General features: G+C 40.0%; 1 protein-coding gene across 1 annotated transcript; it reads right to left on the bottom strand.

Annotated features, from left to right (window-relative positions):
* On the bottom strand, positions 1 to 27492 carry SLCO1C1 (solute carrier organic anion transporter family member 1C1). Its single transcript, XM_026092680.2, has 15 exons — positions 27408 to 27492; positions 23001 to 23146; positions 19599 to 19740; positions 18369 to 18501; positions 17597 to 17718; positions 16738 to 16884; positions 15571 to 15669; positions 14537 to 14782; positions 13518 to 13682; positions 9388 to 9583; positions 8201 to 8366; positions 7560 to 7744; positions 3531 to 3595; positions 2202 to 2319; positions 1 to 1129 (listed from the first exon to the last, which is right to left on the bottom strand). Exons 1-15 carry the CDS (start codon positions 27478 to 27480, stop codon positions 910 to 912), a joined length of 2223 nt encoding a protein of 740 aa, XP_025948465.2. The 5' UTR covers positions 27481 to 27492; the 3' UTR covers positions 1 to 909.

The raw sequence follows: 27492 nt of genomic DNA, 5'->3' as shown, positions 1-27492 counted from the left end.
TCAGTCTTTGAATTCATTTTATTATTCCAACAAGTCTTGTCATAGCTTTTTTAAAAATAAATCATGTGTATTTTGTATCATGGTGTTATTACACTGCATAAAATACATGGAATTATTCAGTATACTGAGTATTAGCAGGTAGGAAGAAACTATTGGAAATCTAAAAAAGCTCTGTTTTTCATTCCAGTTTCCTTTGGAAGATATTCTCATGGAATCTTTGACCGTTGTAATGACAATTTGCATTACTGTTAATATTGTGTTATAACAGAGCTGGAGTATACTTGAAAAGAAATCCCTAACCAGGTTTGATGCCCCAAGCGTTATGGATAGAATTGATAGGATGCCCAAAGCCTGCAGCTGGTTTGTCATTCCAACATTCTCCTGCCCTGTGCCAGGCTGCTTGCAAGGGGGAGTTTTGTGTGAAAATCAATGCGGAATATTCTCTGCCCCTTCCATTTACAAACTAGTTTTTGTGCATCAGCTCCCTGATAGTAAGGCTGAGAACACCATAGCTAGGTCCTGCAGCCTGTGCACCACCTCTCACGTGCAGAAGAAAGCAAAAAGGCAGAGGCAGCAACAGTGGTTGCGGCTAGGCCTGGAAAAATAGAGCTGAGGGGCAGCCATAAAACCTGCTTTTCAGCAAGGGAGCAAGCTGTGCCCTCTTAGCCCCAGCAAATTCCCTCTGTTGAGTTTCACTTACTTGGCAGGACAAATGTTGAACAGTGTTCTCAGAGCTATACATATTCTAAAATGTTTGTCTTTGTTGTATTTACAATGAAAATTACATAAATATGAACATTTTCAGGGTGGATACTAAGAGGATATTTCACTTAAAGAGCTTCAATGATGATAAATTTTTGCCTGGAACACCACTCACTAGATAAAGTCACTGCCAAAATCTCAGTCTTCTTAAAGTCTTGTTTCCTTTTCTGGCCAGTAAGTTGTCTGAATTAAATGGTCACTATTGACAAAATTATCTTTCCTCTTCTTTGTCAAACCAGCGCCTCTCCCGTTGGCTGAGACAGTCTCATCTTGTGGAGCGGACCTTTTCCTCAGGACCCAAAGGACTGCGATGCTGAAGAAAATGGATATGGTGCCCAACACCAAAGTCAGTCCCAGATATACATATCTATGAGAGAAAAGATCTATCAGACCTATCTTGAAGGCAATTTACAATTAGGAGGCAGCCTGGTAGTAAGGACACATTTATATTTCTGTGTGGCGAAGCTGAGTGAGGAAGGAGTTCAAGCAAGGTAGCAAGGTAATGCTGCTGGCAGCAAGAGATGCTCAGCTCACCCAGGTCAGGTATTGTGTGGATAGTGGCAAAGAAAGTGTGTCAGCCATTGATTGTCATCCTCCCCTCCAATGTGCTTTGGTGAGAAGAATGCTAATATTTCTAGGGTGTTTAATTTATTTTTTCATTGCCTCATCAGCAGTACCAGTGATACCAATGGCATTTTTGATTTACAGGCAGATAATAATGATGACAATAACAACAACAACAACAATAATAATGTCTCATTATGCTTTATTAGTAATGAGTCTGAAGTGGGTTTTGTTCTTTTCTTCTCTGATGAAATTTTCAAAAGAAGATGTACCCCTCTTCTCATGTCTTATCGTTGTGGTGGATGAGGGGAAGGGGTGACAACTCACCAGCAGCCCTGTTCTCTTGTTTTCCTTTTACCATTGTTATTCCTTTCTCCATGGCAGGGTAATGCCATTCATGAATACAGTTTGTATAATTACTCTCCTCTAGCTACAAACCAATAAAGACAGCACAGAGCTTAAGCCTTTCAATAAGCCAGGTGTGCTTCCTGGCATCTTCCCTTCCTTCTTGTGATCCAGCTCCAATAAGGAACAATGGTGAGGTACAACAGCTCCCTCCAACCCTCCCCCTAGCAGAGCTGCTGAGAAAATTGGAGGAGTTTTAGTAGAAAAGGGAGGATTAAATTGGAATGTTTTGGTTGAAATCGAAAAGCCATAAATATTTTCAGCAGAAATTGAAATAATATCAACCAAAAAAGACTAAACCGAAAGAACCCTCTAAAAACGGAGTATTATTATTATTATTGTTGTTGTTTTTCAGACTCTTTCATTCCAGGTAAAATTTTCCACCCAAATTATTTGATGCAAATTCTCCTACCAGTGCTAGTCCATTGTGTGTAGATGTATTCAAGGAATGAATTGACAAGAGTTGTTACCTGAGCGCACTGGAATCATAGAGTCTACATGCTCCTCTTCCCCCACATCTTTTGCTTCCCCATTTCAGGCAAGTGGTATCTATTGCCACTCCAAAATACACTGGGGCTGGAATTCCAGCTGGATGTATTTAACAAATAAATAGAGGCAATAACATTACTTTCCAGCATAATCAATTCTGATCTAGAGGCATGCTAATGTACAATATAAAATAATAATGACACTTCCACACTCTTTGCTGTTTTAAGAAGTTGCATCTTGCATTCCCTGCACACATACCCCTTTCTGCCCTGTGTGAAATTAGGATGGGGCATAAAATGCAGAAGAACATCAAAAAGTCTACTGAGGTTGCCAGAAGGAGTGCTTACCATGGCTTGGTTGCTTTGCTTTGTAGGAACCCTCTGTAAAAAGGGGACATATTTCTCCTTCTGTAAGCACAATGAAGCCTGTTCAGCTTGGGGTGGTGGTGGTTGTTTCCAACACGCTTGCAGGGGTGGGTTGAGGAGGGAGAGAGACAGTGGGGCAGGGAGCCTGCAACACAGGTGCAAGTATGCTGAGAGGCGCAGGGTCCTCCTGCAGCAGGGGCGTGGCCATGCTTATGGGCATTCTTGGGGTGTGAAAGGGAGCAATGTGGATCATGTGCAAGCTAGGGAGCCACTGGAGTTTGCTGGAAAAGCAAGTAAGCCCGGAGGGAAGAGCCCGGCTTGCAAAGATGTTGTAAGAAAACAACTGATACCTTGTTTTGTTTTCGCTTCATCTGCCTCACCCAGCTCATCTAAATTTTCTCTTTTTAAATGTGTCCTGTTTCTTGCTAATTGTTATCTTTTCTAATAAGACCTAGAAGATTTCGGAGCTCTCAGTTCATTGGCATCTCATGGCCCCCTCGCTTTTAGAGAAAGCTTGCAAGCAGCTCTACTACAGGGCTGCAGTCAATCCTGACCTCAGGAATTCCCCTAGAACCGAATGAAAACATGCCTGAATAATGATCACAAACTATTCTAGTCCAGACTGTTAGGCTTGTTATTGGATAAGAGGAGGCAAGAAGTAATTTTGATGTTAGCTTCGTAGAACTAAGACAGATCCCTTGTCACCTCTATGTACTTTTTCAGTCTACATTTTTATTATAAGTATGATACAGCTATAGGTTTTACAAAATATACAGTTGCTCTCCTTTTCCCAAGCCTTTTTCTTGGTTTTTTTTTTTTTTTTTAATCATATAATATTGACTTGTCAGCTAGAAGTAGTTCTTTCCGACAGTCAAAGGTTAATTCTGGGAAAAGTAACTAATAAGGACTACATTAAAATACACACCAGACATAAGCCAGACTTACCAAGCACTCTTACTGCCAGGGTGTAGATTCCAAGTGCAAATGATTTCAAGTGTGGTTTAATGCACCTAAAAATAAAGAAATCAGTGTTAAGTAGAAATAAAGAACTGACTGTGCATAATTTGAACACAAACAGAAAGCATGAGGGAGGAAAGAGATACTACTTTTCCCTCCTTAATGTAGCTGACTTTAGCAGAATTATACAAATATGTAAATAATGTGATAAAATTAAAATTGCATCTAGGAATTCTGAATATCTATCCTGAATGCCAATTTTTAAGGTGGCAAGGCATTTTCAGATAAAAACAGCATATAGGAGTTATGAACAGAGGACAAGAATAGGCTCATGAAATCAAACAATCATCTCATTCAATTAAGCACTTGATGAAATTCTCGATAATGACCCAGATTAATAAAAGGCATTTAGGCACACTATGTTAATTTCCCTGTATCTGGGATCAGGATCACACCTCCTATAAAGGTAAATCTCTGTCTCTGACAGAACAGACCGTTTGCATTCAAACTTGCCGTGTGAGCCCAGCCACAGCTCCTGTGCACAGACCTAAGCCCTTCTGGCTCAAGTTAACTTTAAGCATGTGAGTAGTCCCAGTCACATGGTTAAGCTGGGACATGCTTGATACGTGCTGAGGCTAATACATGTATTTCATTATGGTAATGTATAAAGCTCCCTGTTGTGTTAGTCTTTCTATTCAATATAAAAAAATAGGCTGATATTCAGTTATTATCGATTAAAAATAGCATTTTGGATGTACATGTTATGTGCTCTGACCTAGGATGGACTCAGCTTGAACAAAAATTCCTGTAACTGGAAGTACTTTTTAAAAATTTATTAAGACATTTCAGAGCCATTTGATTCCCCACTAGACATGATTTATTATTTTGCAATGTATCTGCCAGGATAGTATTAAGATTCCTTATTGTGAGCAATATTCAGATCATCTTCCCTTGATTTTGTGAAAATGCAAAAGGACACAAAGGGCATGTATGGAAAACAAGACCAAAGTATTGACACAGTCAAAAAATCTTTGAATCCAGCTCATTTTGCAATCTGAGGGCTTCATTTTTTAATGCTCTGATCATGGATTTTTGTCATACAATCTGTTATAATTGTGGCTTACACAGGAGTTGTCATCTCTGCAAAAATGGATGTAATACGATATTGAGCAAGAGGAACAGTGTTTTACCGTTCCTATAGGATCCATGCTACACAAGCAAGTCTGCCTGGAAGTCATTTTAACCAAATGTGAGGACATAGAAAGCAAAGAGTGGAATATAAAACCAAAAACTGGATACTTATTATCTGTTCTATAAGATTTATATTCTGCTAAGATTTCTTCATATAGAATATAATATAGACATTTTCTCTTTCAGATGGAAAAAAGATTGTTCGAGCATTTGTATTATCTTTCCACAAAAACTTCAAGACCTTAAAAAGCCAACCCTTTTTTGGAAGACCTGAGACTTCCTTTTCACTGCCTAATGACCTATTAATTGCTTGTCCTTAAACAACAGCAATCCAAATTGCAATTTTTTTCCCCCAAACTTCGGGACTTCCCCAAGTTCCTTAGCAATTGTTATTAGCCTAAAACCACTGAAAGGATATTTCAGCAAATGACTCAATCACTAGCTTTAAGCATACTTCAGTGATTTTACTCTTGTAAATCCTTGAAGTAAATGTCACTAAATCTTATAGGTTTTGGGGGATTTGGCTCTATTCGTGCTCCACAGCAGGTGCAAGGATATCCCATACTCATCTGAAAACATCAATGTGCCTGAGCCCAAGAATCTTATTAGAGCTGGCTGAATACTGAAAAATTTTTAAAAAAGATAATGGCAAAAAAATTACTTAAAAGAAGTCTGGAATCTGGCTTTGGGAGTACTGGTTTTCAAAGAGCATTTATTTTCTTTCTGGGAAAAAAAACACACTTTTTGTTCAGACAGATGTTCAGGGAAAGCCAGTCGTTGATGGATTTCAGAAAAACAAGCATGAGCTTAAAATGGAATTGTGCCCTCAGGTCATTTGCAAAGAAAAAAATAGATTTAACATATTGAAACGTGTTTTATTTAGCTATGGAACAGATTCTGGTGCCTTTATTCCAGCTGAGGAACACACAACTTCTCAATTTCAATTAGATCGCTCTCAAAGTAGAATGGTTTTCAACAGGAATGAGAGGTACTGGAACAGAACCAATAAAGCCCTGTCTCTGATTTCATATAACAAAATGCTTTAGGATCTTTACTGAAAACTTCTCTAATCTTCTCCAAATAAATCCATTAAGCAGCAAGTCTTTGGAGAGCAAGTAGATAGGGCTGTGAAGTCCAGGCGGCCTCATATAATTTAAGCTTGTAGGGGTCCAGCTAAGAGCGTCTCCTCCCAACATTTCTCCAGTGGAGACAGGACAGATAGCAAGTAGTTGAGCAGCAGTGGTGTCATGGCCCCATGTGGTACCACATGTGTATATTTGCTACCCCGTGCTTTATGGACAAAAAGGAGACATGACGTGGAGGTAAAAGGGAAGGAGATTGCGGCCCAGCACAGCCTTAAGCCCACTTTCAACAGAGAAACCTACTGTGGCAGAAGCAACCACAGTGGGCAATCTGACAGAAATACTGATGGCTTCACTACGCTACAAGCTCTCAGCTTGTGAATCATCCTCCTCTTGGTATATGGACAGCTTCATGGTGAATGGTTTCACTTTTCAGAGAAAAGTGGTCTTGGATTATAGTATGAGTGCTCTTTCTGCAGTTACTCCTTGGAGAGAAAGACACTGCATCTTTTTGCAGTTCTCGATGATAACACCGGCGGGGCTGCACGCAGCTATAACAGGGGTGGGGAAAGCGACACAGCTTACATGGTTTAAGGCATGTACTTTGCTGGCAGTGTTTGTGGAGGGCAGTGGGGAAGGATCCTCACCTCGACCATTTCTATAAGTCTGTCTGTGAACGTTATTTCTGTTTCAAGCATTGTGCTGGAACCACAGCTGGAGTTTCATTTCTTTATTTAAGTTTTTCCATATGGCATATATTCAGCCAGCTCTAGCACTGGCTTTTTCTGCGTGGTATACAGACACTGGCAAAGAGACAAGGCCTGTTCCAGAAAATTTCATTCAAAAGCAAAGAGAATTTTCGGATAAGAAAACACAGCAATAATAAAGCCTAATTACATATTTACTGTTCTTTCATTTGAAAAGTAGCATGTACCCATGTGGAAATAATTTGGAAAAAGGACCTGAAAAAGAAAGCTTTTCAAGACAGCGTGGAGCAGCACGTAGAATACAAAAGTTGACAAAAATCCAGATTATGCATTGGAAGTATTATATTCTGTTTGCACTTTCTAAAACTAGCTTAAAAGCTTACACTTGTGGTGGACAAATACTTCCAGCAGTTAAATACGTAGTGGAACAATCTCGTGGGACAAATAGGATAAACTCACAATTGTTGCGATAGCAAAAACCACCTCATGACAAACTATCTTTATTTTGAAGAGAGAAATCTTTAAAGTAGCAATTGTGTAGAAAAATATAACGGACCCAAGAAGAAGAGCTGAGTATATATAGTGGTTTTTGGGTTTGCATTAGGTCACCTCTGTGTACCTGTATGTTGGTATCTATTGCAAGCGAGGAAAACTGGCTACCTACGAGTACATACATGTGCACACAGGCACATGTACAGCTAATTTCCATTCACATGAAGGCCATTTCACACCATTCTGGTAAGGTAAAATGCATTAAGGTGAGTGGAATTTGATATAAATGATAATCAGGCCTGCTACATTATGTTTACAACCAGAAATGCATAGAAGGTAGAGATAATCATAAATATGTGTTTCAGTGGCAGAAAATTCATTGCCAAATTCTAAGGAATGCCTTTTAGTACTGACAAAGTATTTTTAAAATCCACTTTGCATAGCTGAAAATACACCAAAGAATATTAGGAAGGGAAGAAGACCTGTTTACAGGTGTCAAAGCACCTTGAAAACATTTGGCAATGCTAAAAGAAATGATTGCTTACCTTAGAAGTAGTATGTATCCGGGTGTGCCACCTATTGACAAAGTAAATGAAGTGATAACCGATATTACCAGAAAATACAGAAACATTTTTGGACATTCATTTCCTTTTTGGCATGGTCCCACCACGGCTGAGGAGCTTCTTGAAGAAGATTCTAAAATTCCCACGCAGCTGCAGTTATAAAATACCTGAAAAACAGCAGGTGAAAGGATATGATAACCAGAACAGAAGAAAGTGGATGTTCATATCTATTAACCATTGTATTTTTCTGGTTAGCCAAAAGTTTAATTCCAAAATGGAAAAAGTTTTACAACAGGAAAAAGTCTTTTTTGTTGAAGAAGAATTAGCTAAAGGAAATATCTACTTTCGATGACAGTAATTAGTGTGTGTGTGTGTATGTGTGTGTTCTTTTTAATGGTATTGGCAGCCAACAGCTAAAAATATCTTCTACATTCTCCATTTGGGATTTCTACTGGAAGTAGCACTTGAGAAAGTTTTAAACGTGGGTGGCAGATTGCTATAAACCTCAGGAGTTTATGGTTGGGGAGGATTTACCTTATTCAATTTTAATTCATTTACTGTGACAGACCTAGTTATATTAGGAAAACTACAACATTATATACAGAAATAGAAGAATCTCTTACAGTGTTTTTTCCACTTCCATTGGATGCCTGACAGCCGGCAAGACAAGCGGAAATGTAGGTAATTCCATTTTCCCCACATATAGGATCCCAGTCATTTTTGGAACAGATGCAGCCTGAGTTACACTCTGAAAACAGAGCTTGCTCATAATGAGTTATCTGTTTGGTTCTGTAGAAAAGAGAAATTGGAATGATGCCTTCTAGCAGATGTGAAAGAAATCATCATCAAATCACAGGTTGTGCTTTCTGCCAGATGCACCTGAGGTTGGCCTTGTATTTTTAGTCCATTAAGGTGTTGTCTCTTTTCACGTTCACACAGGAGTGTTAATTCTTTTTTTCTCTTTTATCAGAAGTATTTCAATATTTCATAAGCCAACTATGAGATAGCAGTTAATTTCTTAAGTGAGACAACCAGCAATTTCCATTCATGCATTTTCTGAGATTTTAATTATCGAAGGTTTGATGCAGTTAAATCAAACCTGGACAAAAGTTTGATTACTCCAGTTGCAAAGAGGGGAGTGGGTTACTCATGGGAAATCATCACTGGAGAAGTTGGTAGGGAAATGGCCAGAATGGGATTCACCCAAACTGAAGGGCTGATACCCACACACTGTCTGCCAGCTCCTGCTGACGTCGACACCTGAGCTACTCCTGAGGCTGCTGTGCAATCAGAGACAGAAGGTCCTTCCATAGAAAGAGCTTTGTAGAGTAATAGCGGGGGCAAAAATGACCAAAAAGTGCCAGACTCAAGTGTACCTCTGTGCTCATAGTTAATCTTTACTTCCTTAAGTTTTGGGTCCAGAAGCTATTACATGCCATGGATTGTTCAGCAGCACACAGAGGCAAGGAGCAATTAATTGAATATTACCCCCCTACTGAGCTCCTCAGATTTCCAGGAATTTGTAGGTTCAAAGGATGGGTCCCATGGTAATAATAATTAAAAAGTAATCAGAAAAATAATCTGCACTTGTGGCATAAAGCCCTCAGAGCTGAAGACAATCACAAAAGGATTTTGACACAATGCCCACTGGAATAGATGGAATGGTTTCCACTGCTTTGAATCAAATTTCTGAGAAGCATATTTAGGTCAGTAATTCTCCGTTCAAAAATATATTCCTTGTGGAATAAAATGAGGAGGGAGTTTGCTTTGAAATAGAACTTTACGCTGAAGTTTGTACTTCCCAACATACCCGTGATACGACACGGTCAGCCCAGCCACATCTGAGTTCTCGCAGCCCATCACAAATAATGAAAAAAGCAGAAGGTAACCGAAGAAAGATGATCCTAGGGAAAGTTTTGCAGCCCCTAAGACATTGATTCTGAATTTTTTCATGATCAGTCCCCCTGAGAATATGCCAAAGGCCACAGCAGGAATGTTGATAAGACCTGAAAACAAACAGAAAAATTTGTATCAATGAAAACGTCAGTTCAATGAACTGTCCTCCTCAGTCACAAAAACAGCAGGAGTGTTAACATGAAGTAGCAAAATACGAGTATCTTCAGTCTGGGGATTTTATTTGTCCAGATTTGGAATATTTCTATGCTGGTGCTGGGACTGCTTTTGAAAACTTGTTTCTAGAGAAATGTTTCATCGCTAGTTCTTTGACAGATAAAATAATTATCAGTGAGATTGTATAGAGGGTCTAGATAATGATCTGCCAAATTCTTAAGCTATGTGTCTTTCTCCACTATTGATTAGTTTGTTGGTGGAGGGGTTGTTCAAATTCTATTACTGTCATAATATTCTCTAGTCGTAGTCGTAATATGTTGCAGCAGCGCTCGTGACAGCTGCCCTGGGCACAGAGAAATAGGCTGTTGTCTAGAGCATCATACTGCTGAGGCCAGCCGAGAAGGCTGCAGTCCTGTTGCACAGTTTGGCACTCTGAGTTTTTGGTACAGACTCTCCCACCGCCCCATTTGTGTCCTTCACCCATATAATGACAGCAGGAGCAGCACGGGCCACTCTCTGGGGCTGTCCCACTCTGGCTTTCCAGGCCAGCTTCTCTCCTTCCCTTTTCTGCTGACAGGAGTAGCCTGAACTCCTCATTCCTAGAGCAAATCCACTTTTGGCCTACAGAGCTAAGAAATATTGAGTGAGACCTGCTGCTTTTTCTGTTTTGATACAGCCAGGAATTATTGGCTGGATGATCCTGCTGATGATACCCCGGGGAAGTCTGCAGCCAGGAGAGTGCTAGCTATACGCCATTGCCTCCGCACACAGGAGAGTGAGGGCGTAACTGGAAGAACTCTGTTTTTGGCTGCTGAAATGCTCCCTTGGGTGAGTGTTGCAGCAGCAAGGAGACAGGTATACCCCATGGCCACTCTTCTTCTACCAGGCTTCAAGCAATCCACTGGAAGAGCAGTGGAGATAACATGTAAGATTGGGTGACCATTAATCCTTACCTGAATGGCTCTGCTCAGAGCACTGTCCATATTGATAGACATGGACATCAAGACCAAAAAAATCCTGTTCAGTACATGCAAAAAAGGATGTAAAGAGAGACCACAGTAAAAGATACTGCACAATCAAGCATGGTGCCCTTTGCTGGATTCCATTGAGACCGAAAATGATTTTCCCAGCTTTACCATCCGATTCTAGCACATGAAATTCCCCATTTTCACAGGATGATGCATTTTGCAGCTTTTAATTAATGCTGACACCTAGTGGTACAGATCTTAGTGTCTAAAACAAAAAGCAAGTACAAAAGCATATATACGTTCACATAATAAGTGACATTTAGGATGTTTATTCAGGAGTGTGGTGATACTAGAACATGATCTCAAACGACTTAATTTCAAATAAGAGTTCGCAATGTTGGAATTTAATCTTCCTGCTAAGAAATACACTCTTAAGGGTTCCCTTAAACGGAGTCAAAGTGTATCCACCTGTACGCAGGAAAGAAAGCAGTGATTAGAAGAGATGCCAGAAGGTATGTTTCTTGTTAAAAATAGCCTTATTCCATGCAGTGGAAACAGAGGTAAATATGTTTTTCAGGAAATATTTTGTAAAAATCCAGATTACTCAGAGGTTTCCTGTGTAGACACAGACCAGTGCCTCCACCTCCATTTGAATACCATACCTTGCTTAAATGAATACTGCATGTACTACCAGCTTAAGGATTGCCATGAGATACTTGATTTGCATTTGTCTGTTACTTTAAGTGATTAGGAGTCTTTCCAGGAAGTAATTTCTTTGTGAAGAGACATGTGATGACAAAACTATAAAACATATCTTATTCTGAGCCAACAAGTATAAAACAAGATAATCCATTTTTGCCACCAGCATATCAAGAGAGAATTTATTAAATACAACTGTCAAATGTGCTCCTATTAGGCCTAGTCCTGTTACTGCTGGAGTTTGGGAAGCTTCAGTGGGGTCGCATTTGATCATCCTAAGAACATGTGAATACTGTACTTCAGGGGATTTCAGAAGCAGTATCCAAAACACAGCATACATAAATGGAGAGTCCTTACACTATCTCATGCTGGTGCCCTGCTCAAACACTTTCAACTTACATGTTTGCCCATTCTCTTCTGCCTGTCAGGTAAGCCTGGAATGGAAACTGGGAGCTGTGGGATACCCCAGACAGTAAATACCTTCTGCTTGCACATTCACAGGTACTTCTGTGGCTCATCTGTACTTCTTGTGCTCTTACAGCTAACTTTATTGCTTGACACTGGCACCGTGGGAAAAATATTGTATGTATATTTAAAAAAAAAAACATTCAAACACAGCAGTTACCATTTCCTTTCTTGTATATTCCTTGGTTTGTGACTACTGAAAAACACCCTTTTATGGGCTCCAACTGTTTTTGGCTACAGTGCTTCAAATTGCTCAGACAATTCTGATATCTATCAAAGAGATTGAGACAGAGATTGTTAAAAAAAAAAGAAAAAGAAAAAGGGGAAAGGAAAGGGAGGCAGATATTGCTAGTTCTACTGAGCCCTCAGTTTCTTAGTGAAGGAGACAGCAGATTGGGAGAGAAAGGAAAGGAAGGAAGGGAAAACCCTTACTGAAGGGATGGCTGGTCAGCCAGAGACCTTTTGTAGCCCAGCCATCATGCACCCTCTGTTGAGTACAGTTGCCTTGTCAAATCAAATGGATCTTAATCCTCAATCAGTTCGCACATGCCTGAAAGCTTAGCTCGAGAAAATCTGTGAACACAATGAAAAGTACTGTACTGAACATAGGGATTATTTTCTGGACTTTCCCTGGCCATCAACTACGGCTGAAGATTTCCCCTTTCTTATAGGAGTTTCGTGCCAGGAAATTCCAGCCTCTGTCTTTAAGGAATTAACATAACACAATGGATCACTACAGCTTTTCTGCACATATATACCCCTGTTGCTGTGCAACTAATGCTGTCTTGAGAGCTCTGAAACAAGGCAGCTCCCTCTGTATTACATGGATGTAAACCTCTTTGCTGTCTAATGCTATTGAATCACTGGACCTCAAAAACTGAGTTCAAGTCTCCTGTTTCAGTAGCTGAGCAGTGAAGTTCCTCATCCGGATGATGTCTCCAAAAATGACCACCTCCACAGCTTCTGATTTTAGGTGCAGGAAGAGAGGAGGCCAGACTCCCAAAGCTGTCCCTGCGGTTCGTGAAGAAAGATAATTTCTCTCTCCAGGTCAGGAAGAGCAGAAGCTCAGTAATGCCAGCAGAAGGAGCCTTTTTCTTGTGTTATACAGAGGGCTGGGGAGACTAACTTCATAACTGAGAAAAGCTCTTAAGCAAGGGGCAGAGTGAAGGCAGAAATACCTGATTTTATTTCGCTAGTATCACACTGCGATAAGGTTAAGTTTTTAATGTGTGTATTGTATGATCACTGATATGACTTTGACTTCCCTTTATTTAACACCAACCTCTTCAAAGAAGTAAGAAATCACCGGCAATATCACAGCTAATTTATGGTCAGTCCTCTAGCAGTCACTGAATTGATATTCCTTCGTTGAAATAAATGGGAAGCCAGCAAGGGATCAGATCTGTCTGATGATAAATTTATGTAAAGTATTTTAAAATTAATTCTCTTTTCAATTATTCTCTTGTGATGTACATACATTATTTTTCAAATTCCCAGTAGAATTGGAAATAAGGTATCACATTGTGCAACCTTTTGCAGTAACACCTGCATAGATAAACTGAGAACTAACTATTGCTGAAGCAAAAATGAAATAACTTACCTTCTACAAGATACTACTTTAAAGCTAGGCAAGGAAGGAGAAGAAATAAGCATAGCCAAAGAAACAATTTTCCCCATATGTATATGTGACTCCTAAAACGTCAATTTATAAAGTATCAAGAAGCAGATATAACATTACCTATAACAAAATTAGTTTTTGAAGATGTTTGCCCATACTGTTGTTCAATATATTTTGGTTTATATGTCACCATGCCAATTAAAGAATTGAACTGAATGATACTTGCACACAAATACAGAAAGTAAACTGGATTTCTGAAAAGGTTCTTCAGTGATGGCAAGAAATCTGCAAAACAAAATAACGGAAACGACAACCAGGTCAGAGAGAATAACTTCTGTGAATAATGTTTTTTAATATGTTTGCATGTTCCAAAGGAAGACTGCAGCATACTTCAGAAGGAATAAACGGGTCCCATGATGCTCTTATGAACTGCATTTCTGGATGGGGGAATGGTGAAACAAATTACTAAGCACCAATTTTCTGGAAGAGACATCTTGTTTTAGGTACCTTCTTTTGATCGTAAAACAGGTCTGAGTTGGTTTCTGTGTGTCCTCAACAGCCACAGCTCCTTTTAGCACTATTGGGATTGGAGGGTGCTCAGCATAGCTGAAGGCAAGCACAAGCATGTTGAGTTGCAGATTCAAATTTTGAGGAAAAACACTTTTGGCAAGGTAAAGTCAAGGAAACCGACTTGTGCAAAACAGCTGGTGCTGAAATCCAGATAGCTAGCTAACATGCTGTATGTGGTCTGTGCCCATCCTTATTCTGGTCAGCTTTTGTATGTGTTTTACTAATGGATGGCCTTAAAGAAAAAGTAAGCCTAGAACACACAAAAAAGGAGGGTTAGAAACTGCTATCACTATTTGACTTCCACTCCTGTGACAGCTAAGACCTGCAAAGGAAACACTTTTGCAGGATTTTAAGATACTTTTTGGGCCATGAGCATAATTTTACAAATCTCAGCTGGAGAAATTCTGCCTGCAAGAGCAGGCCTGGGGAAAAATGAAATTGTTCTCTAGAATTGTGCATACTGGTTAGCTGGAAAGTTACATTCGAGGAAAAAAAAAATGAGGCTATTAAATGGTATAAAAGCTTGTAAGGGAGAGAGCCAGCAGTGAGGGAACAAACTAGTGACTTGCCTTTTGCCATCTCAGCAATCTTCACATGCTGCTGATGGGATTTCTGTCGCTCCTTGTTATCCTCAGTGATGAACTTTGACTGCTCAGAAGAGGTACTGGAGTCCTTTCTGCTTTCGGGTTTTGGTAGGTGCTTGGGCAGGAACCAAAACGGGATGCCAGCCAAAACACTAATCACACCTGCTATTAAGTAACCCAGCCACCAAGCTCCCACCCACTGCACGTCCTTGTGAGTTATTGTTATGCTGTCTGGAGAAAGTCAAAAAGGAGAAACAAACAGATACTTTTAGGGAATGTTTGCTGATAACAGTGAAGGTGATTTTTGCAGGGACTTTCTCCCGGAGAGTCCTCCCCCACCCCAGGTTTGTCTGTGCCACGTGTCTGTCCTGGTGTTACAAGAACGACTCAGGGAAGGTGATAAGGCTTGCTGATCCCTGGGGACAGCAGTGGCCTTTCCCTATCACCATGGGGACCCAGAGTATGCCGTGCGCACATCCCCAGAGAGGACATACCCAAGGGGATTATTGCAGGTGGTCGCAGCCTGCTCCTAGCTGGGCTGTTCTGCACAGAAGCTGTGGAGCCAGCCAGAACCCAGGGCAGAAGGTGTTTTCCTGGGAGGAAGGAAATCAGGAGCTCTGGTACCAGTTTCAGGACTGGTTTGCTATCCAATGACAGTGTAGTCCAAAATTCACACATTTGGCTCTTAGTAGGATCCTGAGCCTTAGGTCTACCTCCTGGTACCTGCTGCCTCCCTAATGCCTCCTCACTTGAGTGATCTCCTGCGAGGCAGGATCTGCTCAGACTGAGAAAGAGTCAAGCCTCTTACTTCCTCCGTAGCTGTTCTCATTGTTAGGCTTTTTTGCATGACGTGCTGCATTGCTGTCATCATTTTATCTCCTAAAGTGCCAGCTCTGCCCTATTAGCCCCTTATCCTTAGAAGAGATACTAGAACTAGACATTTCTTGGCCTAAAATACAGGCCTAGAATAGGCATATTGGAGCCTGACTAAATTTTTAAACCTGAGTTTTCTGACTTACCCAGATCTACAAAGCCAATGTCAACATAAAGTTTGGCACACAGGGATCCTAGAAGAAAGCCAAATATTGGGCCTATAATTGCAACTGTCTGTACGCAGCCTGTAATAGAAAACAGGGGACTGTTATCTTTCTAAGTGAAAATGAGCATTGGTTCTTGCTGTACATAAGAACAAAGAATGACATTGGTAACAAGTGATACGATCTTAAAATATTGAGTCAACCTTTGCTCTCTGACATGTTATTTACTCAAGTTAGCACTTCTGCAAGAATAAACCAACAACAAAAGTTGGCCCACTACATAGATACATCTTTTTTTTGTGGTCATCATACAATTAAAGGATGAAATTCTGCCCAGAGAAAAGAAATTCAAGAAACTTAATGGTCTAAGCTTAATAATAGCACCACTCTATAATTGATATAAATTGTTTAGCTGACTATACTAAAGTAACTGGAAAACAAATATCAATTACCGAAATTATTTCAGTAATTTAAATTGTAGTGGACCTTGAATAGGCTGAAAAATCACTGTGATTTGGTACCCAATATTTATTTCAATTAGCTCTAAGCCAAACCTTCCACATATTTTGAGTTTTCAGAATTGATCTGAAAATCTGGCAAGAGCAAGTCTTCTACACAGAGATTCTGTTTTTTGCCAGGCTGGAAACACATCAAGAAAAGATGCTGACAGGGCAGAACTTTTTGGTAATATTTCAGAAGAATGTGCAGAGCTCTTCACACAATGAACACAAGAAAACAGTGATCCCACCTTTTTAAACCTCATCATTATTTCTTACAATTCTACATGAATCTGGAGGGAAAGTTTTAAGTGCTTAAAAAAATACATGTTTTTATCACTTTCCAGAGAACTGACTGTGCACAGAGGCTCAGCAGTCCACATCCAGAAGAATTAGGAAGATTAAGGTAACAGCAGGAACCTAAGGTCAAATTCTTTTCTCAAATTAAGATAATGGAACTGGACTGGTGTAATTAAAGGAGAACTTAGTCCTTTGAGTGTACGCGATTGTTAAATAAAACTTTAATATTGGAAATGATGCAAACAAAACAGTCAAGGCAGGTTAGTTCAGTGGCACTGATTCCATTATTCAGAATGACTCAGTTTTCACCAGGGAAAAATCCATTAGGAAAAAAATAATTTATTTATTTTACCAATGTATAAGGCAGCATTCTCTTCAATGGCATAATCATCAATGTATGTAATTCCCAAAGGCTGGATAGGAGTTTCGCCTATTCCACGCAAAAGATTTCCCAGTAAAACATAGATCCACATGGATGAGCCAGCTTCTTTTTCGCATCCTGGATACATCGGGACAGAGACAGCAACATTTTTTTCATAAAATTTTGCTACTAAATGCACAGGACTAAAAGAAGGTGAGTGGAATACTTCTGAAGTGGGCATGCAGTGTACCCTGAACTGTGAAAAAAGATTTGGTGGGGATGAGGGTGGAAATTTTAACCCAATCAGCTTGAGGCAGACACATTTAGCATGAAAAGCTTCAGCCAAAGATATTAAACGTTGGCCAGTTTTATAAATTTGGAGCCACATTCCAGGTGGAAACTGTTTTCACTTGCTTCTAGCCAAAATTGGGATCTCCTAATGGAAAGATCTGGGAGACATTGAGGATAGTCAGTGCTACCATCCTCATGTAGTTCACACATTTCTCAGCAGAGGGAAGACCGTGACTTTCCCAGGTCTCAGCTCCCAGGTCCCAGGGGAGACCACCTAGCATTTCTGCAAGTCACAAAGCTGCAGAAAGCTGCTGGAGGAGACAACAAGGCTGGAGGAAAAGCCCCAGCCTGGAAAGACATCTTGGCAGTTGTCAGAAGGGGTTTCAAATCTTTCTTAATAAATCTGTCTCACCCAGCAGATCTGGCTTTTCCCTGGGAAAGATTTGCTTGATTCCCATTTATTATTTTTGCATCCTAATAAACCAGTGCATTAGAGTTTGGGAGCATTTTGATGTATTTTAGTCTGCTTATCACAGCACTTAAGAGGGATTGTTCTTACCTGCATTTATTTTGGTTTCAGATTTTTCCAAGGCCGAGAGTGGAATTTGGCTTTTTTCATGTAGACATGGGGAAAGGCTACCACTTGAATTGATGATGGAAGGAAATCTTTCATACCTATATCTGTTTAAAAACAAAATTGACTTTACCCTCCCAAATGAAAAGAAAAAAACAAAAACTGTTGCTATCATGGAAGACAGGCCCATAGCACTTAAATGTAGATTTCATCTGCATCCCATTATAATGTTGCCAATGATCTGTGTGGTTTGCAGGGAATAAATGGAACTCAGTTTTATACTGTGATACTGTATGAAAATGATTCCCTCAGATCTCTCTGTGTCACAGTGATGCCTTTCAATTTAACACGCACTTTTCTCTACTATGATACATAAATCTACACTAGCGTACGTTGATTATCAGACAGTTGGTGTACCCTCTAGCTTGTGTTTAATATTAATAGATTGTCTTCCTCACTTTGTTCATCACTTCACTGCCGAGGCTTTTATGATGCTTAAACCTTGTCAAAAAATGACTCATCAGGATCACAGATTAATAAGTTGATAAATTGATTACAACTGTGAATAGGGTATATGTTAAATTACTTGCTTTGCTGTAATAAAAGAAGTCCTTTCATAATAAATATTAAGTTGACTAACCTCATCAAAATATGCCTATTTCTACTGGCCTAGTCACAAGCAATGCCTAAGTATTTTAATGAGCTAACATCCAGTGTGCATAGCCCAGCTGGAGAACACTGATCACTGTGCGCTTACCGTCCCATGAAGAACTGGGGCATCGCAATTAGGAATGTTCCAGCTGACATAATTAAGCAGCCCGCACCAATTATCCTTGGCCTGTGAAGCTTCGCTCCAAAGTAGCTTACAAGAATTATGATTAGGAGGTTCCCTTTGAAAGTACAAAAAGAAAACTGAGATTCATGACCTGTTGATAAGAGAACTAGGCTCTAAAATAAAGATCCCTGGTATGTAGTATGCACAGCAATTTCAGGGAGCGATGGCTGATCACATGGGGTTGGTTCTTTTCCCGATTTCTAGGCATTCTTAGGGGAGCCCAATACCTTCCCTGATAAGAAAACCTTAAGCTTTTGGAAAAAGCAACAGGAAAGAGAAGAAGGACTATGCCAGATGATAGGCAGTAGCAGAACAAGAGAAATATCCCAGAAAGCAAGAAAAGAAGGAATCAAACAAAGCTTTACATACTTAAGTTAAGATTTCATTCCCATGAATACCACTGTCCACAGAACACCCAAGAGAAAAATTCAGTAATTTGAAATAGTCAGAGGTGATGTCACGCTGGAAAGCTTAGTGTAAGAGTGACCTGGATGGACTGGAAAATGGAGGGAGATTATAGTTAGAGATTTGTACTCTTGCTGCTTACCAAAGCATAAAGATACGTTAGTGGGACTGGACAAATACTTGTGGGTGAAGAGGACTGCTGACAAAAGGAGAGAAAAATCTGAAATCTGTGCAGCTAAACTGTCATTCTACAGGTAAAATTTGTATTATTAAACTTCATGACATGAAGTTCTGGTTGGGCTAGCCAACAGCTGAGCTTATCAAATCACACAGTTAGCTGAATGGGTGAAATGATCCTTCACTCCACATCATATGTTAAAATTTTTACTTATTGGGGAGTAAAATGGGAATACCATATGCTGCAGCCGTTACTGTTTTCATAATGGAGTTTCTGTCTTTACAAGTTCTGAGAACAATGCCAACCAGAACCATACATAAATGTGTTGGCCACTACTATGGTCTTTATCATTAAGTATTTAGGAACGTGTTGAATTGTTTGTGTCAGCAGCCCTTCCTTAGCCAATGTGTATATATATGTGTATATATCTATATGTATATAAAAAGTCATGTTGACCACTACCAGGTGAATCTTGTTCAGTGTTAATGGGCCAGAGGGATACATTCTTCAAAACAAATTACATCACCTTTTTTATTCTGAAAACAAAAACAGGTTTCTACAGCACGTACCAATTTCAAAACTGCCATCAATAACACCAACCAAAGAGGAAGGGATATCAAATCTTCTTTCTATTTGCGTGATAGTACTTTTTAGATAACTTCCTGACAGTGCTTTTGCAAAATAAACAAAAGATAATGCACCAAGAAATATCTGTGAAAGAAAGTGACAGTGATTATAATCAGGCAATACAGAAAGCTTTACTTAATTAACTATTTTTAGATAATTTTACATTCCCACCACCTTTTTTCCCAAATAACCATGTCAATATTTCTCCTTCTCTTTGTGAAATCTGCTAGATTGCCAATGTATGCATTTCCTGTGAGCAATAACAATACAAACTGCACTTGCTAGTGGCCACTACAGATGACAATTTCTCGCAGATGCCAAAGCAATTGATGTCTTGAAGGACAGAGAAATACAGCAGCCTCCTGATCCCTCTAATGCAGGGCATCTTACAACATTGTCAGTATGGATAAATTTTAAGTGTCAGTAAATGGGTATTTTTTTAACATACACTTTTGCCTAGTAGGAACCTGGCTAAAAACATGTATTTTCACCCATTTTACCAGGGTATCTAACAAACAGCTGGATTTTAGAGTCTTGTGCTGGTATGATGTCCCCATTGAAGCCCAGGGTGGTAGTAAGTTGTCCAGGAGTGTCTTTAGCTGCATGAACTTCAGAGTAGAATTGGATGTTAAACAATGAGGAGGTAGATGTAACTCCTCTCTAACTGTCCTCTCCCCACCAAAGCTCTTGCCAGCTTTAACATCTGCATTTTCTTATGAGTACATAGTGCATCTTGCAGGTGGGGAACCTTCTCACATCCTTCTGTTTTGCAGAGGCAGTTATTTTCACTGAGGCATTTTCATATTGTCCTTTGTGCATTAGGCTGAGTCAGGAGTGTGCTTTGGAAGTGAAACTCCCATCCCCTTCACTGCACTTTGGTTTACACTACAAATGCATAGATCGCAGTTCTTTCATATGAAATTAAACTGGAAGACATGCTCCAGAAGTGCAGCTAAATCACTTTAACAGATAACAGGGGTTCAGTCCCTGGAGCAAGACTAGAGCTAGTGTGAAATAACACCTCGCCCTGAAATGCGTGAAGACTGACTGCTGAGTCCTCAGCACCAACTGTTTCACTCCTACAGAGCTATTTCCTAACATAAATGCAGCCTTACTACGTTTACTAACTGCAGAAATACTCAGACACAGCGCAATCTGTAATGGGAACTGCAACACTGCTTTCTATCTTCAAATACAGGCTGTGTTGACTGAATACATACTGCTCTTTGTGAAAGATGTAAAAAAAAATAAAACCAACCAAATAACCAAAACCAGAAATAAAAAGAGACAGTAACGTTTGGTACATGAAGAGATCTAGACCTCTGTCCTACCCTTCAGGACTGCTCTCTAGGCAATCATGCTTGCAACAAGCAGGAGCTCTAAACAGTCTGCCCCATGTTGAAGCGCAACATCCTTAAAACATCACATTCGACAGGGCACATCGGTACCAACACTGGCATCAATCTTTAATGCAAATTCCTATGCCAAGGTTCAAAAGCATCTGTGTCTCATTCAACATACTTCTCCTTTTTTAGCACTGTTATTAAACAATACCGCTTTCAGAAATGCTTGTGGGTAAATAATATCTCGTTCATTTTTCCCACTGTAGGGGTTCTCAGAAAGCTCTCTAGTAAAAAGATTGATATAATCTTTTTACATTTGCTATGTGTTTATACCCTTCAGTTTTAAACAGCAATGGTAAACCAGATATTTTTTTTCCACAGGAAAATTATGTGAGTGAAACTGGAACTTCAGACTTCTCTTACTTTGGCACTGATTTTTCCTCTTGGTTTGGAACTATCCCAGGAGGGAGATGGAGATCATATATACTGTGGTGGAAACAATGCTCCTGATTTAGAGCTGTGACAGAAAAGTGCACATGATTTCATATTCTTCTGTGGTTTGTCACTGACTGTACATATGCAAGTATTTCACCACATCTCTTTGGTCAATAAAGGCAATTTTAATGCATGGGAAGGCTGGTAATGAATGAAAAACCAACCTGCTGAATCTCTGCATTGTTTTGGTGTTCTAAAGGTTAATCATGTCAGTTCTAGTTCCCAGAAGCCACAAATTTCTTGAACACGAAAAACTGAGCTGTAATATTATTGCTCTTCTATTTTTGGCACTAGTAAGCTGATTCCTGACTGGCTGATCTGTGACTGAAGTTTTATTCAATGAGGGAGTTGGAGTATTGTTGAGGCAAATGGAGGAACAAAGGTAGAATTGCTATTATGTTACAAATTTAATTAATACAACTCATCTTTTATTTCAAAAGGGGATCCCAATTCTTGACCTTTGTAAAGCAAGACCACACAGAATACTCAAGAATCCAAACCTTTTCACCACAGTTATCTTACTCAGTTAATCCAACAAGATCTTAACTGCTCTGCATAATTTAGAGTTCAGTTCTATTACCTATAAAATCAATGACTTTATTGGGATCTGTGTCAGCCTCTGAAAGAAGATTTGTTTGATTTTGGTTAGCGTGGAAAACCAACAGAAATAAAGAATGTGCAAGATAAAAAGAATTGGGCAAGACCAAAGATTCAGTTTCCATATACCTCAGATGAACTCAGCTCACATTTGCATGGGGATTTTTTTGAGCCCTCACACAAGAGTCACATCTCTAAAACAGATAGAGACTGTAGGTAAAGCACTGTGCTGTTGTCCATCCCGCTGTGTCCCCGAAAAGCCTACCCAGAAGGATTGCTCCTCCCAGGCACAATGCTCTTCCATCAGGCAGGTAAAGGCTCTGGCAGGAGGCTCAAAGCAGGGTGCTTCCTCTGCCCAGAGGAAGCACTTTGTGTGGCGAGAGAAAATCAAACACAGCCACGAACTTTCACAAACTTTCACAGTCTGTTTTCAAAGCCCTCTCATGCGGAGTTTGCTCAGATCAGGAATGTTACAATGACACTTAAATATTATACCACTCAAAACACGCAGGCAGTAATATAGATATTATTTTACAGAATCCAGAAGACTACCGTGGCTACAACCTTAAAAAAAGGCAGTACGTACCAACAGCTGACTGTGGTACCTGGCTTCTCACGTTCTGCTCTTAACCTCAGAAAAATAGGCTGATGCAATAAAGAGGATGTATCAGCCTTTTGGGATGACGCTCAAAGAGTCTATAATACACCATCCTGAATCAACAGGTCCTACCTGAACATTGCCGAACATTAGGCAAATACAGAACAGAAGCAGACTTTTTTGCGCCTTAGAAACATCTTGAATAATTTCATACTGGCTCAACAACATGAAACTAGAACTGAAAAAGGGTTAGTTCACCAAAAAAGCGGTCTTCTAAGTGCCTAGCGGAATATTCAAAACTCTTACTCTACCTTTATGCCTCCACAACATGATTGTTTTTCCTTGGAAGCAGAAGATTCAGATTTGAATGAAGATCGGTCAATTGGCAGGATTATGTTGTTTGAGAAAAACTGAGTATTTTCTTTAGACGAAATCTCCATGATGATATCCCCTGCCTCTAAACCAGAGAACATGAAGAACATTTTAAAAGGGCATCCTATTAGCTCAGCCTGAAAAGCTTGTCATGTGACAGCAACACCCTGCTGCACTGCTTTCCCTACAACAGCAATTATCAAACTTTACAGGAGAATCTGAACAGTGCACTGCATGTTTAATTATGGAAATTTGCAATTCAGTTGCCTATCATAATGGAGATTAAATCATACTCAGTAAACGGTCTTCATCTTCATTCTCTAGCTATCGTCAACATGATTTCATTGAATGTTTGACTAGCTGACTAAATGAGGCTTGTTAATGTTAAATAACATTTCTGGAGCTTATATGTAAGTTCATGTTTCTAGATGCGACCGTGTCTGCAGAGATTTCTCAGAGCTCTGAATTTCCCATATATCTGGGACATTAAGTAATTAGATCAAAGGAAATCTAGCCCTGTTAATGAAGGAATTGAATTGTTTTATATTTAAACATTAGCTCTAATCGTCTGGTGTTAGTTAATAGTTTACACAAGAATAAAGAGGTTTAGTTCCCTTTACCATTTTAGATAGGGCCTTAGGGCTCAATGGTTTTGTCAATTGTTATAGAAAACTTGAATTTGCTTCTTTGCAGGTAAATACAAACAGGTGAAGAAAACCTAAATACTGAAATTTGAAAACAAAAAATAACAGTAATTCTTAAATCTCTACATACATACTACAGTACCTTGTTCTTAATTTCAATCTCTAGATCAGATCTGGAAATATTTATTAAATAAGCTTTTGTGTTCCCTTTTAAGCAGCACTATAGAACTGCTGACTGAAAACAGGAACAGGTGAAATTCTTATTCTTTTATAAGTATGTATAAAGACACGGACCTTATACAAATGAAAGATATATTTTTTGTGTGTTCATAAATATAAATGTATGTATGTATGCATATCTATCTATCTATATATCTATGTATTCATGGGTTCCCAAGGGTCTGTGCGGTAGGTACTTGTGTTTCCAGAATGTAAAATTTGATGTGATCAATTAAATTTAACAAAAGTATATCCAGATGCTCATGCAAATACTTGCCTAGCCTCTGTTTGTAATGGACAAAGTAAAAAGAGAGAAATATTTGCATATGACACTGTTGTGTCACGAACTATAATCAATTTTCGTACTAGCACTATTGAGTATAAAGATGTTTGTAAGGCCAATAATAATGAAAGAAGGATGGCCTGTGCGTGCTTCAGAAAACTTATAACCTATTCCTACCCTGCTGATGACTTTTTGTAATCTTGGGAAAAGCCATGTTGTCTCTCTGTGCTCCACTTCTTAATCTGTTCAATGGGGAATGGCAGCATGTATCTCAGAGCGCTCTGAGAGCAGAGTGCGAATAAATTGTTTCAAATTTGTGCATATGGACATGAAATGCATATAAGGTATGATGACATGTAAACACATGAGATAGATAGCCTTTAGCGTAAGGTTTGAAATGCTGAGCATATTATTGCTATAGCAATTTAAGAACGAAAAAACACCAAACAGATAAGGACAATTTTGCAACAAAACAGCCCTACCCTCCCTCAGGTGCGTTGTCCTTATGTCCGAGTAACCAGCATCCAACTTGCAAAACTCCAGCAGGAGAGCAGAGGGGCTGCACAGTCTCGTCCCCTGCACCCCATATACAGGTTTGACACCCCCCCCCCCCGCAAAATGCCACAGAAACGTGGAGTCAGAGTATGACACACTAGGATGGAGAGCAACACATAAAGCCCTGCCACACTGAGCTAGGGCAGTTCTCAGACAGACAGAGAATGGGTAGCAGTGTTTAGACAAGTCTTATACTCTACAGGCTAAACACAGTATAGGAGATAATATCATTTAAAAGCTGATTCCAGATGTCAAATGGAGCCATGCCAGGAAGGCCTGATAACCATACAAGTTGTACAGGCTTTATTGTGCCCAAAGGACAGGGATTTTCCATCCCAAAGCAACCTGAAGCCAGTATCTCTGGGCCTCGGTTCAGCTGCCCCAATAGCGCCTAGGCGGGAAACTCAGCCCAAGCCTGAGGGCAGAGCAGTGTGCTCGGTGGTATCGCGGGCCGCTGCAGTGCTAGCTCTAATCTCTCCTCTTTCGTGCAATGAGTGTTTCGCTTTGATCACAAACCTGCCTGGTGCTCCTCAAACACTTTCTGGTGCCATTGGTATTATGCAGGGAATATTCATAATTAATAAACTCCCGACTGCTCTGGGAGCTTGGAGAGCTCTGTTGCAATACTGGGAGATATCTGACTGTTACGGATGGGCCGTTAGGGACTTCACTACAGAGACAGCCTTAGCTTTTTGCCATATCTTGGATACCATGTTTCTCCAGCGTGCCATGAAACATGCGGCCAGGAAGCCACGGCCACCTCTTCCTCCCCAGAGGTGGTGGGAACACTGATGAAACATCATCCTAAGTACTGGCATAAACAGCATTTCACAGAGATCAGGTTACTGGTTCAGTTTGTCTGACACTGGCAAAGAATCTGAGGTCGGCATGCAGAGCTCTGCATGTTTGAGAAAAATCCATGTTACAGTGTTAAATTCAAGCTTTCCATATCTATCCCTCTCTGTGCATCTCTGCCTCCATATACGTATGCACACACACACACCATTGAAACATTTATAGTCACGAATTCTTTATTTAATCTATTAACACATGCGTGACTGCAGAAATGGCTATACATGGATCCTTACACACACACACACACACACACACACACACACACACACACACACACATATTTCTTAAGTTAAATCTATGGGGTGACAAAAGCCCGACTGAAAGATTGTAATCATATGGATTTAGTGCATTCTCTACTCACGAAGAGTTTGAAAATAATATCTGTGCAGCAGTTATCACTGAACAAGATTTAAATGTACCTGTTAAGTGTGTATCTTTACCATATATTATTTGTATAATAAAAACATGTTAATTGGTTTTATCAGTCTTTATTATTAAACCTGTGCACAATCTCCAAGATCTTCCAAAATGCAGGTTTTGTGGCAGTAAAGATATTCAGCTCTTATACAAGCAAATAATGATATGGTGAGAATAAAATCGAGTATACCAAGGCATAAACAGTAAAACTTGAAGGCATAGACATGGTATTTTCTCTTCTTGCAACCATATGCCATCTAACCAGTGTTTCCTAATTACAAGTAGCATCTTCTGAAGCTTATAAAGCACTTTGAAATCTTCCAAGATCTCTGAAGATATTTAATCAATGGAGTGCCCATGGATTTAGTTGTTCTAAATCCATTTGGTAACTTTTACTAGGAATTAAGAGAGCAAACCATTGAAGAAAGCACTGTATAAGGTGGTTTGCTCTTTTAGAAAAATCCTTTTCTTGTTTATGGCTGCTCCACTCAATAATATTCACGGGAGAGCAGGTACAAAATAGAGTCTAATTCTGTTAGTGTAATCTATACTATGAATCATCCCTACAATAGCAGCAGTTCTCTTGGATAGGGTTAAATAAAGCAAGAGCCATCAAACCCAGAGACATTTTAACCTCTGTGAAGATAAGGGAGGGAAGAACGCGGTGTTTTACCACACCTATGAAGAATCAAAGAACACCAAGTGAGTTCCACCTTAAAATTGCCTTTGGTGGCAGTACTGAAATAAATAAATAAAACGGGTAGAAGTTGGCCACCGATTATTCTGACAGAAAAGCAAGACACTGAATTCAATGCCTGAAGTGAGGGAATCTTACAAACTTTGTCACACCTGCTGCAAGCTTTTAAATCCAGGCCGTGGATGTGCTGCCTGCTGGCCAGCCGTGAGCCCGCCACATCCCTTCGTCCTCATGCTGGGGCACACTGGCCCCCTCCTTGCATGCCCGCCTCTACCAAAAGCGCCCCTTGCCTCAGCCGCACCGCAGCTCCCGTGTTGTGTCTGCAGTGGCGGTGGGGATGCAGGGCTGTACCTTAGGGTCTGGTCTGGAGAAGGTCTCTGAGCACGCTTGCAGCAAGCTGAGAGGCAAACAGGCAATTCCCTAATAGCTCCTAAACTCATGCAAGCTCCATGCATTGAGAAAAGTCCTTCCCACCACTGGAAGCAGGTCTGCTTCGCAATAAGCCTTCTTAGAAGTGCCTTTATCATGCGTCAGCCTGCAGACACGGGAGCGGCATTTGCAAGACTGGGGGGAAATGGGAGACCCATACAGAGACAGTGGACCAGACGAGCCTAGCTAAAGCACATCCTCTCCAAAAGGGCCATCGAGAAAGAGAAGAAGAAAAACCAAATCTTACCTGGCAGCAGCAATCCCCAGGGATGGTGCCTACCGATTTGCGTGAGTAAGCTCCCTCTACCGCTTATACCCATACATGCATGCAA

This window comes from Dromaius novaehollandiae, chromosome 1, assembly GCF_036370855.1.
Source record: "Dromaius novaehollandiae isolate bDroNov1 chromosome 1, bDroNov1.hap1, whole genome shotgun sequence".
In the NCBI taxonomy this organism is placed as follows: Eukaryota; Metazoa; Chordata; class Aves; order Casuariiformes; family Dromaiidae; genus Dromaius; species Dromaius novaehollandiae.
The sequence above is the reverse complement of the archived record's forward strand: the minus strand, read 5'-3'. Positions and strand labels throughout refer to the sequence as shown.